Source organism: Falco cherrug, chromosome W (genome assembly GCF_023634085.1).
Source record: "Falco cherrug isolate bFalChe1 chromosome W, bFalChe1.pri, whole genome shotgun sequence".
Taxonomy (NCBI): domain Eukaryota; kingdom Metazoa; phylum Chordata; class Aves; order Falconiformes; family Falconidae; genus Falco; species Falco cherrug.
In genome coordinates, this window is record NC_073719.1 from 7,382,950 (window position 1) to 7,401,898 (window position 18,949).

Genomic DNA, 18,949 nt, shown 5'->3' on the forward strand with positions numbered 1-18,949 from the left:
GGACTAAATGATCATTGTGTGTTCCTTCCAACTTGAACTATTTATTCTGTTTTAATTTTTAGTTTTAAGTTTATAAAGGTCTTTTTTTTAATGGCCTCCTTAAAAGAAGCTTTGTGTCCTGGACAAGAATCATAAAATAATCACAAATCACATAATCACAGAATGCTTGAGGTTAGAAGGGACCTCTGTAGGTTATCTAGTCCATGCCCTCTGCTTCAAGTAGGGTCCACTAGACCGGGTTGCCCACAACTGTGTCCAGTTGGGTTTTTGAATATCCACAAGGATAGAGATTCCACAACCTTTCTGAGCAACCTGTTCTGGTATTTGACCACACCCTCTCAGTAAAAAAGTGTGTTTTATGGTTTCAGTGGAATTTTCTGTGTTTCCATTTGTGCCCATTGCTTCTTGTCCTGTCACTGGGCACCACTGGATCATACTGAGTGTGGGAAATAATTTCAGCTACTCCTTCTGAACTCCATCATCATATCAAAAGGAAGACCAAATAAACAAAAAAAAAACCCCAGAACACCCCTTTATGTCATATATCAGCAATTCTTGTGGCAACACTAGGGAATGGAAGCTCCCTATGAAAATAAGCTGCTTTCATGGATGCTCACTCTCACAGATCCTGAGCTGGTATATATAAGCTATGGCAACAGTGTTCTTTTAGAATCCGCTCCTCATTGTCTCTAGGAAAGTATTACATTTAGTTTTTTTAAAAAAAGGAGTTTATAAATACTGAATTTACAAGTAAAACATTGGGTTCCATTATGCAAAGAGAAAGCAAGTTCTGCTACTTAGATGAAATATTCCTATGCAATTAACAAACAAGCCAAACAGGGCCATTTGGTATAGACTTTCAAGCCTGTCAAGATGTGCTCACATTTTTTCTCCTAGAAAAATCACAAGATAAAAAAATCCTTACATCCTCAGACTCGAAGACATGGCAAATCATTTTGTATTGCCTTTTTCCATCTTGGGAGGGGTGAGATGCTTCCACATTATCCTGGGAATTTGATCGTGGCATTCGTCTACGAGCCATCAGAACAACTATATTCCCTATATCTGCAATGTAAGAAATGGTCCTTAGAGGATGATCCATCATAGTTTCCTGGAGGATAGGAAAAATGGCATCAGATGCTATTTTAAACAAATTCTTATTGCACTTTTGGTGTTTTATAAAGAGATTAATGACAGTATGACACCTTTATTAAGTAAATGTATTCAAAAAGGACAAAAGTCTCCCGTATGAAAGGAAGTACCGAGGATCCAACAGACTCACTTTCAGAAAAAGCAAACCAAAAAAAGCACATTTTGAAAATGAAAGTTACTGTGGAAAAGAACACAAAGACTTTGGTATCTTGGCCTGAACACGCACAACATGCTGAGGACTAAGGCCTTCAAATTAGTTATCACAACCAAATATTTCAGGCTTGTCTGGGGACAATTGGCACTTGTCATGTTATGGTACTAGACTGCCTAGAATGCTGTATAATGTGAAGAAAGCTTCTTGTCTTTTGGGCTGACTGCAATTAGCATACCTGCCAAATCAGTCAGATAACTATGGTTAATTCCATGTGTGACGTGGTTCTTGAGCATAGATTTCTGACCAGGAAGTCTTAGAGGGAACTATAAGAGACAGCACCCCCTGAAAGTCAAATTTTGGCAGGTAGATGAAGGTTTATTTCAAAGGACTATTATTATAACACTGACAAGGTCTGACTTGGCAAAGGTGCTTCTTTGTCCATACCTGTGTGTCTGCATTCAATACTTTTATTCTCTGTGTAGAAATTAAGAGGTCCACTTCAGTCACGGGTTGAGATTCACCTTCTGGAGCCTGCAAATAAATGGAATAGAGTCAATAACATTAGGTAAAAGCCTTAATAATGATGATATTAGATCACAAACAAGACACAGTCACCAGAACAGCAATTAAAAATAAAGTATTACATTGCAGAAGCTAAAGATAAACAAAAAGATCTGGAAACCCTGTATTAGATAGGAAAGTGGATTAGATGCAATTTGTAAAATTTTAAATCCCATAAAAAACACTCTGACCTCCCTTCCCATACAAGGGCTTAAGAACAGTGGCTGCTCAGAAAAATAGAAAAATGTGGACCACAGGTGCAGTTTAAAATAACTTATAGTGCAGTTCTGGCAAGAGTCTTCACAGTCAGACAACATACTATTAACCTGCTAACTCCCTCCAGAAGTCGTACCCTTGTGAACAAAAAGCAAATGCTTGTAATTTTAAATGCCTTTTAAAAAAATCTGATAACTATTTAAGAACTCCATAATCATATTACTAAAATATGAGTCAGCATATAATTGAGTGTCTATACTTTTTCTGTTATTTGACACAGCTGTGAATCAATCTATATAGAGGAATAAAAAAGCATTTTCTTTTTATTTTACCAGTTTACAGAATAAAACCTATGACACATCAGTGCTATTTCTTTGGTATGCATTTTCGGTACTACCTGTATCCCTTTGATAAATCCAACCTTTACACTATTTCTAACACAAAATGCCTAATGATAAGCAATGACTAATGATAACAAACAAGGCAATTGATTTCTGAGAAATGTTAACAGGTATGGTAGTTCAGAAATAAAACTAAAAAAGCCTTGCTGGATGCAGAAAAGCAAAGCACAAAATAAAAAGGCAAAAAAACCCAACAAAGCAAACAAAAGAACAGACATAACATCAAGCCGATGGTAGTTGTATTGCACCTTCTTCCTGCCTTTGGCTAATTTCTGGGCCATCTGTTTAGCATGTAATAAACAGAGATGGAAAATAGTTAGAGAAGAACTTGCAAAGACTCTTAAGTCAAACAGGAATCTATACACTAATGACAGGGTTCAATTTATTAGTAGTTATGGATTAATCTCTGCTTACATTAATTTCCTCCTTTGCTTTTTGGCTTAAGGAAAAAAAAGAAATTTCACATTTAACAGTTTTTAATAAATGAAGAGAGATCTGCACCAGAAGAGTATATAAAAGGATTTTTCCCCCCCATTTAAACATTACTCTGAAGAAACAGTTTCCTCCCCCACTCTCCAAAAGCCTTTCCTCATTTACAGCAGTACAAATTGAGAGTGTCTCCTCCAAGGCAAAGTCAGTATAAGATGCAAGAAAAGAAACCCACCCATTATTATTCCAACTTTCTCAGATTTAAAGAATTTAAATACAAATTGCTTAATGGTCTCACACACATGGAATCATAAACCCCAAAGCATGCAATCTTTAATCCCAAATACAAAAATATGTTAAATTTTCCTGTAAAGAAAATAGAAGTTATATATGACTGAGCCCTTCTTCCCCCAACTACACCTCCTCCTATGTGAATACACCCATACATTTGGAGACCAGAATTTTCTGTGATACCTTCATAAAGATATTTCTATACCATTTCATTCTTCCAAGAATGGGGGAGATAATATACTTCATAAACACCTGATATTGTCTTTTATCATGAAGCAGTATTACTGTAACTCTGCAGGAGTGGGCCTGGAAATTAGGACCATGTGTGGCAATCAGTTAGCTGAGGGGAATGTGCTCCAGCTTGTAGGTCACAAACCCTGGGAGGACAAGGAGTGTGAATAGATAACAATTAACAGGATGAGTCATGCTGAGAGAGGAAGGGATGGCCCAAGAAGAGGTAACACCTTGCTGTTAATTGATGACTGTAAACACTTAAAGTGTCCTTTGCAGTTAACCACCAATCAGGGATTGCCTAGTTTGTAATGCTTAGCTTAAAGAACCAATCTGTTTGAAGCGCGCAGCTTCTGAAAACATATATAAACTCGTGATTGTGTACAATAAATTGACATCTTGCTTGCATCAAGCAGTGTCCTGTCTCTCATTGTGGCATAGCTCTAACTGCTTTATACCCAAATATATTTCATCCCAATCCCATGAAAACCTCTTATGTACTATTACTGTGACAACAATTGAAAATAAGTATCATTACCATTCTATTGCTTTGCAGTCGGTTTAAAGATAAACCCAGGGACTCTAAAGACTTGATCTTATGGACCTGTTTGTTGAAGAAATGCAAGAATCACCCTGCTGGAAGATATCCTTTTTACTTCCAAGATGAACATCTCTTCTTAGATAATTAACAGGTGTTCTGCGAGGGGGCAAGGGCCTATTATGCTCAAAATCTTGTTTACAGTAAAAAAGGAAGCACACTTTTTTTAAAAAATATATATATTCAAAAATTTATTGTTCATATAATTTAAGTCTTAACAGTCTAACCATTATTAGTCCAGATCTAATTGTTACAGAAAAAGAAAGAATAATAGTAAAGTTTAAGGAATGGGTGTATAACAATTTAGTTTCTAGCCCTGTTCCTGGTGGTGTGTTCATCCTTCCACTGCTCCTCTTGTGCCTAAAGTTAGTGGTTTCAGTCTGGGGGTGGTGGTGGGAGTGCTACAGCAAGTTGTCAGCATCTGGAGTCCTTCACCAGGAAGAACATGGTGTTCATGTTGGTGGCTGCTTCTTGACTACAGGATCCATTCAGGGTAATTTGTATATGTTTGCTAACATGCTTTTACAATCTTTGATCTTTCTTCATTGGTCTACAGCTCCCGGTTACATCCAAATGTACTATATATGGTGGCTTTTTACAGATGCTAGGTACTATTTCAATATTATCTGTTATCCCTAAAATCAGTTTTGTTGAGCTCCAGGTCTGCATTTCTTTAACTGACCACTGGTGAGTTTATAGCCATGGGCCTGTGCATGACTCATCTCTTATCATCTCATGCCTGTACTCCTCTACACTGCATCCTGTCTCCAGTTCTCAAGGCCCCAGCTATCATACCAGGCCTGTATTTCTCTACACTACATTATTATGTTAGAATCATAAAACCATGGTGGCACCATGCAAAGATAAACAAAAGAAATTTATATTATTCATAGACACCTCATCAATTATAAAAATTGCTGTTACAGCTAAACCAAGTTAAAACAAAGCTATGGGCAGATCAAGAAAAGTTCAGACAGAGCAATCCTGACAAACTTCAGTCCTGAGGCCTTGCAAACTCAACACAAAGCTACCCATAGAAATACAGTATTACAGGAATACAGGGTAACACTTTAGAGGTAAAGATTTATGACTAATTAGTATTAGGAATTGGAGAAAGCAAGCCTGAATCATGGACACACTCAGCATTTCATGTTTATGCTCACAACTTAAGTCTACCAGATTTAAACTAGTGTGAAAGCGGCCAGTGAAACATTAGATTCTGTTACTTATTTACAAACAAAACCAAACATTTTCACATTTCTAATAATCTTTTTTAGACAGAGAAATATGCTGTAGTTTGCTATTACCAGGCTATTGCAAAAGCAATCGGAACTGGCTCATACTGAAGGCTCTCTATTAAATTAATTGACACTGACATTAAGAAATAGCACACATATCCTGAACAACAGCTTCTGCACACACTGGTGTTGTGGTTTAACCCCTGCTGTCAACCAAGCACCACACAACCATTTCCTCACTCCCCCCTCACCTAGAGGGATGGGGAGGAGAATTGGAAATGAATGTAAAACTTGAGGGTTGAGATAAGAACAATTTAATAGGTAAAGCAAAAGCCATACGCATGCAAGCAAAACAAAACAAGGAATTAATTCACTACTTTCCATTGGGCAGGCAGGTGTTCAGCCGTCTCCAGGAAAGCAGGGCTCCATCACGCATAACGGTTACTTGGGAAGACAAACGCCATAATGCTGGATGTCCCCCCCTTCCTTCTTCTTCCCCCGGTTTATATACTCAGCATGACATCATATGTTATTGAATACCTCTTTGGCTAGTTCAGGTCACCTGTCCTGGCTGTGTCCCCTCCACGTTTCCTGTGCCCCTCCAGCCCTCTTGCTGGCAGGGCCTGAGAAACTGAAAAGTCCTTGACTTAGTATAAATATCACCCAGCAACAACTAAAAACATCAGTGTCCTATCAACATTGTTCTCACATCAGAGCCAAAACACAGCACTGTACTAGCTACAGATACTACAAAGGAAACTTACTCTATCCCAGCTGAAACCAGGACAACTGGTAGGATTTATTTTTAGGTTTTTTAACTACCCAGATAAACAATTGTAAATGTTCCCCAAAATCAGATTCTTTTCCAGACAAAACTAGAAACTATACACAATGATGGATCTCACACATGAAAAAAAACACCAAACACATGTCAAAAACAGAAAGGAAAGAAATCTTGAGTCAGAACTCCACAGTGCAAACACTATGTCAAAGGTGACGCAAAATACCCTATTATGCACTTCATTCAGAACTCTGCTTTCAAATTCAATGGGAACAGCATCAGACTGCAGATTTACTTCAGCTTCTCAGTAAATGATTTTCTAATATTTCATAAACCTAATCACAGAATGGTCAAAGTTCGTAGGGATCTCTGGAGATCATCTAGTCCAACCTCCTGCTAAAGCAAGTTCACCTAGAGCAGGTCGCACAGGATCGCGTCCAGGTGGGGTTTGAATGTGTCCAGAGAAAGAGACTCCACAACCTCTCTGGGCAGCCTGTTCCAGTGCTCTGTCACCCTCAAAGTAAAGAAGTGCTTCCTCATATTCAGATGGAACTTTCTGTATTTCAGTTTGTACCCGTTGCCCTGTCCTGTCACTAGGCACTACTGAAAAGAGCCTGGCTCCATCCTCTTGACACCCACCCTTAAGATATTTGTATGCATTGATAAGATCCCCTCTCAGTCTTTTCTTCTCCAGGCTAAACAGACCCAGCTCTGTCAGCCTGTCCTCATAAGGGAGATGTTCCAGTCCCCTAATCATCTTCATAGCCCTCTGCTAGACCCTCTGCAGCAGTTCCCTGTCTCTCTTGAACTGGGGAGCCCAGAACTGGACACAGCACTCCAAATGTGGCCTCACCAAGGCAGGGTAGAGGGGGAGGATAACCTCCCTCCACCTGCTGGCCATGCTCCTCCTAATGCACCCCAGGATACCATTGGCTTTCTCTGCCACAGGGGCAGACTGCTGGCTCATGGGCAACTAGTTGTCCACCAGGACTCCCAGGTCCTTCTCCACAGATCTGCCCTCCAGAAGGTCAGCCCCTAGCCTGTACTGGTGCACGGGGATGTTCCTCCCTAGGTGCAGGACTCTACACTTGCCTTTGTTGAACTTCATTAGGTTCCTCTCTGCCCAACTCTCTGGCCTGTCTAGGTCTCGCTGAATGGCAGTGCAGCCTTCTGGTGTATCAGCCACTCCTCCCAGTTTTGTATCATCTGCAAACTTGCTGAGGGCACACTCTGTCCCTTCATCCAGGTCAGTAATGAATAAGTTGAACAGGACTGGACCCAGTATTTACCCCTGGGGAACACCGCTAGCTACAGGCCTCCAGCTAGACTCTGTGCCGCTGATCACAACCCTCTGAACTCTGCCATTCAGCCAGTCCTCAGTCCACCTCACTGTCTGCTCATCTAACCCACACTTCCTGAGCTTACCTATGAGGATGTTATGGGAGATGGTGTCAAAAGCCTCACTGAAGCCAAGGTAGACAACATCCACAAGTTGAACTTTTTTCCACAGTAAATCCATTAGGTTAAAATAAGTTTACATCATTGTGGAATGTTCAGACAATGTTTGCAGCTACAAGACAAAAGAACTGTTCTTTTTCTTTGTTTCATGTATTCTATTAAAGTAAGAACAAAGGGAACAAACACCCTGTATGAAATTTATGGAAGAGAATAGGGTAAGCACTAAGACAGTGGGAAATGATACTGACAACTGACCTAATTTTAAACTAATCCAATCTGACATTTGCATTTTCAGAAAGTACTGTACAACATATAACAGTTTGATAAGCTAACAGACCAAGTACAGACACTGAAAACAGATCTGCTAAGCTTCCACCAAATACTTGGCACCATATTTGCAGGAGGTGAAAGTTACCAAGAGTGGCTTTTGTCCAAAACAAATTCATTTACATCAGTTTTTAGATTAACTAAGCCGCTTATTATTGGTGAAGTATTCAAATATGTCTTTTGGTTTTAGAAAACAAGCACAACCTCAGTCTCTTACCACTCTAAATAGGGATGTTTGCACAACTGTCAGAGCAATGATTTGAAATAAGCTTACAAGAATGATATAGCCATAAGATGGTGGAAACCAAATGTTCTAAAGGTTCTGACCTAGTTTTAAATTATGAGCAAACCTGAGTTAATTCAGAAGCTACTTCATCTAGAGCAGGTACTCCCAAACTGCAACCTGCAGACTCTTACCTTTTGTATACAGCCCATGAAAAATGTTTTTATTATTTCTGATCACATTACAGACTGTTTAAAAACAAAGCTCCATTGTGCTATCCCATGCATTAAGTGAAATTTCACAAGTAAAATCTGAAGAAACATAATCCATAAATGTGGCCTCAGAATCTGTCACTTATTTAAAAGTGATATTTTAGAGCATTACTTACAAACTGCAGTGCATGGAGGAGGTTAGATAACAGATAAAGCTGGTTTTATGACATCACAATATTTCTAAACTAAAGGCTTGAAAAGTATTCTGTTGGTTCAAAGGCTGATGAGGTCCCGTTTGCTCCAAAATGGCAGCAATTTAGGATTTTGCAGAGGCACTTTACAAAGGTATACAAACCTCCCTAGCGTTCGTTATGCTCAGCTGTATGGCATGGCAGTTTTAAGTAAATGCAAAAATATGCCATAGGATTTTTCATGTCAGTGTAGAAGTCACTCCTAAAAAGCATTCACCAGTGTTGCAGGAAACAAATTATCCTTGGGGGACTGAAGGATGAAAAACATTCCAAAGGGACTTAAGGAATTCAGAGTGGATGGTCTACTTGACCTAAACCATGATCTCCAGTATGCAACCCTATAACCCTATTTCTTTTCCAAGTGCCCTCCTGTATTTTGGCAGGTATATATTTAAATGATATAGCTAAAAGCACAATTACTGTTTGAATACTTTAAAAAATTGTACACAAGAAACATTCCACAAAGCAGCTAGGCAACAGGAATATTGGTGCTGGAGAAATGAACTGATAATTTCATGAAATTCAACAAAGACAAAAGCAAATCCTGCACCTGGGGAGGAATAACCCCATTCAACAGGACAGGTTGGAGCCAACTGGCTAGAAAGCAACTTTGCAGAAAAGAACCGGGGAGTCCTGGCAGACAAGTGGATGATGAGGCTGAGGGTGCACAACAAGTTGGGAGGGGACACAGTTGAGAGCTGACCCCATCTGATCAAAGGGATATTCCACACCATATGACATCATGCGCAGCATATAAAGCGGGGGAATAAGGAGGAAGGGAGGGATGGTGTTTGTCTTCCCAAGTAACCGTTACACGTGATGGAGCCCTGCTTTCCTGGAGATGGCTGAACACCTGCCTGCCAATGGGAAGTAGTGAATGAATTCCTTGTTTTGCTTTGCTTGTGCACGCAGCTTTTGCTTTACTTATTAAACTATCTTTATCTCAACCCACAACTTTTCTCACTTTTACCTTTCTGATTCTCTCTGCCTTACTGGAGAGTCTAAGGCCCAGGGCTTTATAAGTAAGTTTCATGAATTTCACCTAGAAGCAATAAAGAAGTAACTGTCAAACAAATGTGTAGTGGCACTATATGCCCCACAGTTCATTCCAATAAAGAAGTCATCTTCTGAAATTCACTCATGGATTCAGAAAGCTCCTATGTACATCCTAGGGTTTTACCAAGACAGAAATGCAATTACATGGACCTCAATTCCAAAATAAATTTGCTACAGCCGTGCGCATGGCTACTCATTTATTAGGATGCACACAGTAGAAATTTAATTTGTGAAATGAGTATGGTGGGTTGACCTTGGCCAGCAACCAGGTGCCCACCAGACTTCTCTCTCACTCCTCCTCCTCAGCGGGACAGGGGGGAGAATAGAAGATGAAAAACTTGTGAGTCGAGATAAAGGCAGTTTAATGAAGAAAAGCAAAGGCCATGTTAGTAACTACTATGAGGTAAGGCACTCCTAGATATGTGATGGTTACACTAGTTTTCTGAAAACCTGTTTTCACACAATGAACCACCAAGGCATTGCCAAGATTACACATTCAGAGATGAATTTTTGTAAATACTGTGAAAACAGCTGCTGCTGTTGTATAATCAAGGGACCTAGTAAAACTGGCTAGCAGGCAGAGCTCTGCCTCTTTGAGCTATTGCCTGCTAGGGCCTTTGAATTCTAAGGTTTTGTCTCTTGTACTGGGCCTGTCCTGAAAACTAGCTTAAAGATCTTGAAGAGACCCTCCCCACTGGGAATACCAGGTCTGATCCCCAAGCCCCTGCAGGTGTGTCTGCAGAGGATGCTGTTAAAGCTCTGAGGTGTTGCATGGAACAGATGCAACAGCTCAAGTCACAGTATTCACATGAACTGAGATGGTTACCAGGTGAGATACGGGAGTGTGGTGGTTCGATCTTGGCTGGATGCTCGGTGCCCACCAAAGCTCCTCTATCACTCCCCTCCTCAACCAGACAGGGGAGAGAAAATATAACAAAAAGCTCATGGTTCTAGATAAAAACAGGGAGATCACTCAGCAATTACCATCATGGGCAAAACAGACTTGACTTGAGCAAATTAGTTTAATTTATTACCATTCAAATCAGAGTTGGATAATGAGAAATAAAACCAAAACTTAAAAACATCTTCCCCCCACCCCTCCCTTCTTCCCAGGCTTAACTGCACTCAAATTCAATGCCTCCTCCCCCTGAGCCGCACAGGGGGACAGGGAATAAGGGTTATGGTCAGTTCATCACAAGTTGTCTCTGCTGCTCTGATATGGAGAAACAGTGTGAAATAGGGACAATGGACATTGATCGTGATTCTATATGTCTGCTCAAGGAATGTGGGTATGGTGACTGATCATGGGTGTGGTGTCTGGTCACATAGTCACACAGCTTTGAGGAGACACCTACCCTTCTTCCTCTATCAAAGGGGCTATTTATAAAAAGGATGAGAAAAGGATGAGAGACGTTCCAATGTTATCTAGAGGAAGGGAGTGCTAAGTCTTCTTGCTGGAGAAGATCAGATGGCCACAAGGACATGAATCACCTACAAACCTGCAAGACCACCACATTCCAGGCAAAGGACAGATAAGCTAATTAACATACGAAGTGAGAGTAAGCGGGTTTAGGTAACGAATATGTATAGGCGTTAATTGAATATTCATTTGTTTTATTGTATAAATGTGAGATGGTTCATCACTTTGGGCATGCACGCTTGTGGAGGAGTCATCCCCCGTGCATCTGCGCGCAATAAACATACCTACTTTATAACTTTTGAGTTATAGAGTCTAATTCCGTACGTCAGATCTTCATCTTTACACTCTTCCTCTGCTCTAGCATGAGGTCCTTCCCATGAGACAGTTCTCTGCTAACTTCTCCAACATGAGTCCTTCCTGCGGTGAATGAAGAGACGGGGCACAGCTTGATGCAAGCAAGATGTCGATTTATTGTACACAAACACGAGTTTCTATATGTTTTCAGAAGCTGCGCGCTTTAAACAGATTGGTTCTTTAAGCTAAGCATTACATACTAGGCAATCCCTGATTGGTTAACTACAAACAAAGGACACTTTAAGTAAGTTTTTACAGTCATCAATTAACAGCAAGGCGTTACTTCTCCTTGGCCCCTCTGTTCCTCATTCCCTTATCTTCTCTCAGCATGACTCATCCTGTTGATTGTTATCTATTCACATTACAGGGTTTGTGGCCTACAAGCTCGAGCACATTCCTTTCAGCTAACTGATTGTTACTTATGGTCCTGATTTCCAGGCCCCCTCCTGCATCTCCCCCTTCTTGTCTTTGAGCAATCCAAATCTCATTTGTTTTAAACATGGGTTCTCCTTGTAAGCACTGAAACAAACAAGGAACACATAATACTAAAACCAACAATACTGTCAATACCATCAATGCTCCTTTGATTATATTTTGTAACCAGCCCCCTAACCCAAGGCTTGAAAGGCTTGAAAGCCAGTCCGTTAACACATTCTCAATCTTTATGGCCTGTATATTTTTTTCTTAAGTCAGCAAGCTGCTTATGAATAGAGTTTGAGTGATCAGTCAAATTCATAAAACACTTTCCTTAGTGCTGTTCACTATAGGCTATTCTCTACTGTTCATGCTGTTTCCTTATCTTCTAGAGATGAGATCACATTCCTCCTTCGTTTCTGTATCATCCTAGTTTCTTCTCATACTCCCTCAAAGTTATTTACCTCTTTGCTGCAGGATCGCAGCAGCACATCGTCAAAGCAAGGCCAAAGCTGCACATTATCAATGTCAAAACAACCCACTGTCTCTGTTCCGTACAATTTTACAATTTCCCCTTCTTGTTTTTGAACAGCTAGTACCAGGTTTGTCATGTTCTGCAGGGCCCTTGCAAACATGACAGCAACCAAGGTAATAGCAAACAAACAATACTGCCAATTGAGTGAATGGATGCCAAAAAAAGGCTGAAATTTTCTCAGATTTTGATAACATGTTGCTGCAATGGGGCGCCTAAAATCCACGCAGCACATACCATCCAAATCCTCACAGCCATGTCCTTGAACCAACAACAAAAAGCAGTGGCAATTTTGACTCACATTCTTAACTGCCTACCAAACAAGGTGATTTAATTCTTTAATGCTTTCCCTTCTGTTACACCGGATACGAGAAGAACCGCTGCAATACATTCCCATCATAGCCTCCTACTACATTAGCATCTGCAGAAAGACAATTATCGACATTCAAAGTGCAAACAATATTGACTTCTTTTGGATTAACATTATACAGAGGTAATCAATTATCCCAAATATCAAGGCTTTCAGTAAGATTCTTAATTCCCCACATGCATTCACATTTTTGCAACAATGTCTGCAAGACAGTTTCAAGGAAGGGCACACCAAACAAGAACTGGTTCAGTCAAAAAGTTCAAAACATAGCATGCTTTCTCTGAACGTGCCTCTGGGGTCATTCCCTTCATTCCCTCTTTTTTTTTATTTTTTTAAAATATATATATGCAACAGAGACACTTTACCGTAACAGAGAAGCCCATATTTGCATCTCTGAGCCTGGACACGAACCACAGCTGTATGCACCACCAGGCTCAGGGCAGAAATCATTCATGCAGTTACATAGCTATGACATACGGAATTAAACTCTATAACTCGAAAGTTATAAAGTAGGTATGTTTATTGCGCGCAGATGCACGGGGGATCGCTCCTCCACAAGCGTGCATGCCCAAAGTGATGAACCATCTCACATTTATACAATAAAACAAATGAATATTCAGTTGACGCCTATACATATTCGTTACCTAAACCCGCTTACTCTCGCTTCGTATGTTAATTAGCTTATCTGTCCTTTGCCTGGAATGTGGTGGTCTTGCAGGTTTGTAGGTGATTCATGTCCTTGTGGCCATCTGATCTTCTCCAGCAAGAAGACTTAGCACTCCCTTCCTCTAGATAACATTGGAACGTCTCTCATCCTTTTCTCATCCTTTTTATAAATAGCCCCTTTGATAGAGGAAGAAGGGTAGGTGTCTCCTCAAAGCTGTGTGACTATGTGACCATACACCACACCCATGACCAGTCACCATGCCCACATTCCTTGAGCAGACATATAGAATCACGATCAATGTCCATTGTCCCTATTTCACACTATTTCTCCATATCAATCCCCCCTTTTCTATCAAACTAAGTAAATTCTTTTACTTAAGCAGTCTTCCCAAATGATATAAAGCATCATACATAAGCGTTACCCTTTTAAACATTCTCCAAACCCACAAATATAACATAATGGTTAGTATTAAGGAAATTCCTAAACTGGTCAATAAGATCACAATGGGGTGTACCATAGCGTTAAGAATTCCTGTTGCAGAAGGTGACCAGCCAAAGAGAGTATCCCACCAATTATGGTTTCCGTCGGGAAATCATTTACATATTCATTACAGTTCCGGGAATTCATTTACATATTTCGCTCCTGCGCAATGTCCTTGTGGAGAGGTCGTCTGGGGGTCTTCAGGATGAAGATCAGGGGTCTTCCTCCAGTGAACCTTTTTTGCCTTCTTGTTTCTGCGCAGACTCTGTTCCTCGATAGACTAATGAGCATGACTCAAATTCCTTGTTTAGGTAGCGTTATATACACAACAGAAACTTAGGACCAGATGGCCCTTATAAAGATAACGGATCCAAGGACCTTGTGTCTAGTACATCCGTGGTGCTGACACTAAGGGTCTTGGTGTATTCATCATGTTGACAATAAGGGTCCTTGAACACCTCCCAACTTTGGATAATTATATATAAGCACATCATTTTCTAAAAAAGTAGTATACCATTCATCACTCATTGTACGTAGCTCATTATTCAATCCCCTGTTCTAAAAACTATCATTATGCTCTCTGATCATTATGCTTTCTGATCATTCTTCGACAGCACCAAACAGAACATTGAAATAATAAGGAGTATGTAATTGCCAATCTATTCCCAATACTGTACTCACTTGTTGTACTATTTTGGCACAAAAGTGTGAGTCTCTATTGGAAGAGATTGTTGCCGGAAGCCCAAAGCGGGGGATAATTTCATTTAACAATCCCTTCGTTACCTCTCTTGCTTTATTTGTTTGACAAGGAAAGGTTTTTGGCCAACGTGAAAACATATCAGACATAACTAATAAATATTGGTACCCCCTTTTTCTTGGGAGTTCGGAAAATCAGCTTGCCACTGTTGTCCTGGATAATTTCCTCTACTAATGTTCCCTAGTTTTATTTTATTTGCTGTATTGGGATTATTGCATAAACACATTTCACATTGCTGAGTCACCTGTTTTATTACAGTATACAAGTTTCACCCTATCAATTTCTGATTTAGACTTTTATATAAAGTATCAGCTCCCCAATGCGTCTTATTATGTTCTGTTAGGGCTGTGGCCCATATTAAATTGGATGGTACCACTATACGACCATCCCTTAAATAAGTCCACTTATTTATTTTTATTTTATCATTCATGTCCTGAATTACCTTTAAGTTTTCTTTAGAATAGTTTGGCTCCTGATCTGTACTTACAGTTTGGATTTTATCGTCTGGTGTTAAGGATAATTCCTCCTTTCCTACCTCCTCTGTTACTCGTCTGGCCTCATGGTCGGCCAGGCAGTTTCCAATTTCCAAATCAGTGCCTCAATGGGCCATCTTATGTTCTTTCTTTTATGTTCTTTCTTCCTGGATGACCCTCTTATAACAGAGGGGGCCATTCCTCACATCAAGGTCTGGCATGGCATATGTCCCCACCACTCAACGCCTACTGGGTTGCAGCCAACAGCGGAGCTCAAGATTCTTCTTGGTGGCAAACACAGAGGCCAACCCAGTCTTGCCCTTGACTATGGTAGGAGGCACCTGACCAACCTTATTCCTTGTACTTCGTTGTCAATGCAGAGTTTCATCTGCACATCCCATAACAAGTCACTGTCATGGCAAAGCACACAGTTTTACATTAGTAGAACTACTAGAGAGTGTATTTTATTTTAGTTTTTCTGCCAATATCCCCCACAGCCTTGCTGACCAAGGGATATTGTTTTATCTGAACTGGGCAAGCCTCCCCCTTATCATTTTTACTGTAACAGGGAAAGCATTTTTCACCTTTCCTGGAATTTATTTTCAGATGCACCTGGTTAAAAAATTCTTTTACTTCAGGGAGGTCCTCTTTTCCTCTTTTCTGTTGAACTAAAGATAAGCTCAATATTTCAATTACTTGATCATTTTTAACTTTTAGTTTCATTTCTCCTTCTTTAAACGTCTAGATGTTCTAATAAATCTCATCCCAACAAAGATTTTGGTGAATTTGGCATTCTTATTTGTTTTCTTAGTTTGTACTTTAAAGGTTTCAGGATGTTTTCCTGGTGGCCAGCAGCTACCACAACTGTAACAATTTTTATTTTTTTTTACTGAAGTTTAACAAATAAGTTGGTTTTGTATTCACTAAAATTCCACCTCATTTTTCCTAGTCCCTAGTTCACCAGAACCCCTTGATGGTTCTTTAGCTTAGGGCAATCTTGCTTCCAGTGTCCGCTTTCCCTACAATATGCACAGTGATCCGATCCCATAGGAGAGGGATTCACTCTTTCACTTCTGCCTGACATTCCTCCTGTCTCTGCCTCATCTCCTCTACCAATTTAGCACGACCCAGCTCTTCTTCTCTTACCTTCTGTACACGTTCCCTGTTCCTTCTATCAACTTTTCTATATCACGCTTACCTAGTAACTCGAACCTTTATCTAGTCCTATTAGATCATCCTGACAAATCTTTCATAACCAACTTTCAAGCATCTAAATTTCCCATCAAAGTTTCACCTTTATTCTCGTCAGACCCGTTGCCTACTCTAAAGGGGCCGTTACCGGTCCTGTTGTACTGCAAATGCTGCAGCAATTGGGGTGACATTGTCAGGTCCTTCTGCTCAATTGTCAGCAATAGCAACCCCCTCCTCCTCACCATCAGAAGGGTTCGGGGCAGGAGATGCTCTTCCTGCTCTGCAGGTTACACAAGCCTGCCTCTGCAACAGCACTTCTGTTTTAACTCTTTCTTACCCTGAATGCAAATCTGCTACTTGTTGCTTTAAGTCTGTGTTCTTACATATCATGCCTTCGCAGGCAAATAACAAACACCCTGCCATGCATCCCAGCATGATTCAGTCGCACCTTCGAGGGGGTACGGGGGTTTGTACAAACTCACCCCAATACTTTAACACTTTCACAAGGTCTTTGATTCTCCACCCCTCCCACCCCCACCCCCACCCCCGCCTCAGGTTTTACATACATTAGTACAAGTTTTTATCTTACAACGTGTTTCATTCTGGTTGCTCCACAGAAGGAACCACAACCTGAGCTTTTTAACACAAACATTTCAACAAGAACATCTTTCTAGTTTAGGTCTCAGGTTTTTTTTCCTGTCCTTTTCTAGAGCCATAATCAAAGATCAGGTGATGTTAATCCCGCACTCTTTCTAGTGCTAGTACCATAGGATCCCGAGGGGGTACTAATCCACAGTACTTTTGCCACTCAGGTTTGTCCTGGAGGACAAAGAACATGTCTGCATACGATACTTCGTCCCATTTTCCTTCTCTTCTCAGAAACAACATTAATTGCAGGAGAGTGTTATAATCTAACATTCCTCCCTCCTGAGGCCATTTCGCATCACTCCAATTTATACAAAGGCCACCACTGATTACAATATTTAATCAATTTCCTTCTATTTTCGGTACCACCCTGTCCTACGATATCCCTCCAATGTTTCAATATACAACCTAAGGGCGATTTTTCACAGGGCTTACTCCTTCCATTTCCTATTTCGCAATTTTAATTACTTTGTTTTTCTCCGACCGCCTTAGCCACCCAAGGTCGGAAACGCGGATAGAGCTCCTTACTCGTTTTGCACTCAAACGCGCGTCTCAAGCACTCTTTCACTCACACTCAGTCAAAATAATTAAGCTATACACGGAAAATCAAAATGCGCATCTCAACCACACCATTCACACTCTCCGGGCAGCCCTCAGTCACACAAGCAGTATGTTATACGGTACCGTGCACTTATGTACAACTTTTAGGAACACTGACAGTTCACAAAGTATGCATTTCAATGAGCAATTGCCAAAAAACAAACAACAAAAAAAACCCCAAATTTTTCCTGGTCTTAAGCAGAGTGTTAAGTTTTCCGCTATTTGCCTAGAATTACCAGAATATTATTATTTTTCAGCATACATTTCATAACTCCAAGTTTTGAACATGTAACAAGACAACACATAGAACAAACAAGACACAGAGAGCTATTTCAGTTGTTACATTCTAGGAATTCCCCAATTCTTAAGACAACCTAAAGGAAGTTTTAGCTTCCCAGATCTTTATGAAGTATTTAAGATTTTGTTACTCCCATGTTTTCCTTTTATTTATTTTTTTTTTCCGACGCAAAAGTTTCCCTCTTACTTTTGCTATGAGGTCCCTCTTAACTTGTTACTGTGAGATTCCGCCTTATTACGTCCCGCCCCGCGCTTTCCATCACGAGGCCTCCGGGCTTTTAGGAATGGCAGTCACCTCGGGTTTGCTCGATCTGCCCTCAAGATCGCTAGCGGCCACCCCTTGGTCAGCAAACCCCCTCCCAAGGTACCTTTCCTCCTGGGGACTACGCTGCGCGCCGGACGTCTCCGTGCGTCTCACCAGCCGCCCCGTTTCTAAACATACCGTTTTATCTGTGGATCCAGGGGTTTCTCTTCTGCTCCCGGGTGAACAGCTGAGAAGAGGAGGCTCCTCCGAGGAAATCTCCCGGGGCGCGCCTAGGAGCGTCCGCTCCGCAGCTGGTCCCTCAGCCGAGCAGAAATCCTCCTGCCTGGCTCGCCAAAATGACGTACGGAATTAGACTCTATAACTCGAAAGTTATAAAGTAGGTATGTTTATTGTGCGCAGATGCACGGGGGATCGCTCCTCCACAAGCGTGCATGCCCGAAGTGATGAACCATCTCACATTTATACAATAAAACAAATGAATATTCAATTAACGCCTATACATATCCGTTACCTAAACCCGCTTACTCTCACTTCGTATGTTAATTAGCTTATCTGTCCTTTGCCTGGAATGTGGTGGTCTTGCAGGTTTGTAGGTGATTCATGTCCTTGTGACCATCTGATCTTCTCCAGCAAGGAGACTTAGCACTCCCTCCCTCTAGATAACATTGGAATGTCTCTCATCCTTTTCTCATCCTTTTTATAAATAGCCCCTTTGTTAGAGGAAGAAGGGTAGGTGTCTCCTCAAAGCTGTGTGACTATGTGACCAGACACCACACCCATGACCAGTCACCATACCCACATTCCTTGAGCAGACCTATGCAATCACAATCGATGTCCATTGTCCCTATTTCACACTATTTCTCCATATCAGCTATATATCACTACAAGCATGCAGACACCTATTA

General features: G+C 40.8%; 1 protein-coding gene across 1 annotated transcript in view; it reads right to left on the minus strand.

Annotated features, from left to right (window-relative positions):
• Positions 1-18,949, minus strand: part of LOC129734628 (amyloid-beta A4 precursor protein-binding family A member 1-like) — a 137,307-nt gene that overhangs the window by 20,953 nt on the left and 97,405 nt on the right. The window contains exons 7-8 of the mRNA XM_055698264.1: positions 1,751-1,837; positions 926-1,111 (exon numbers count right to left, since the gene is read on the minus strand). Of these exons, the coding sequence (XP_055554239.1) occupies positions 926-1,111; positions 1,751-1,837 (273 nt within the window). The remainder of the gene's footprint in view (positions 1-925; positions 1,112-1,750; positions 1,838-18,949) is intronic.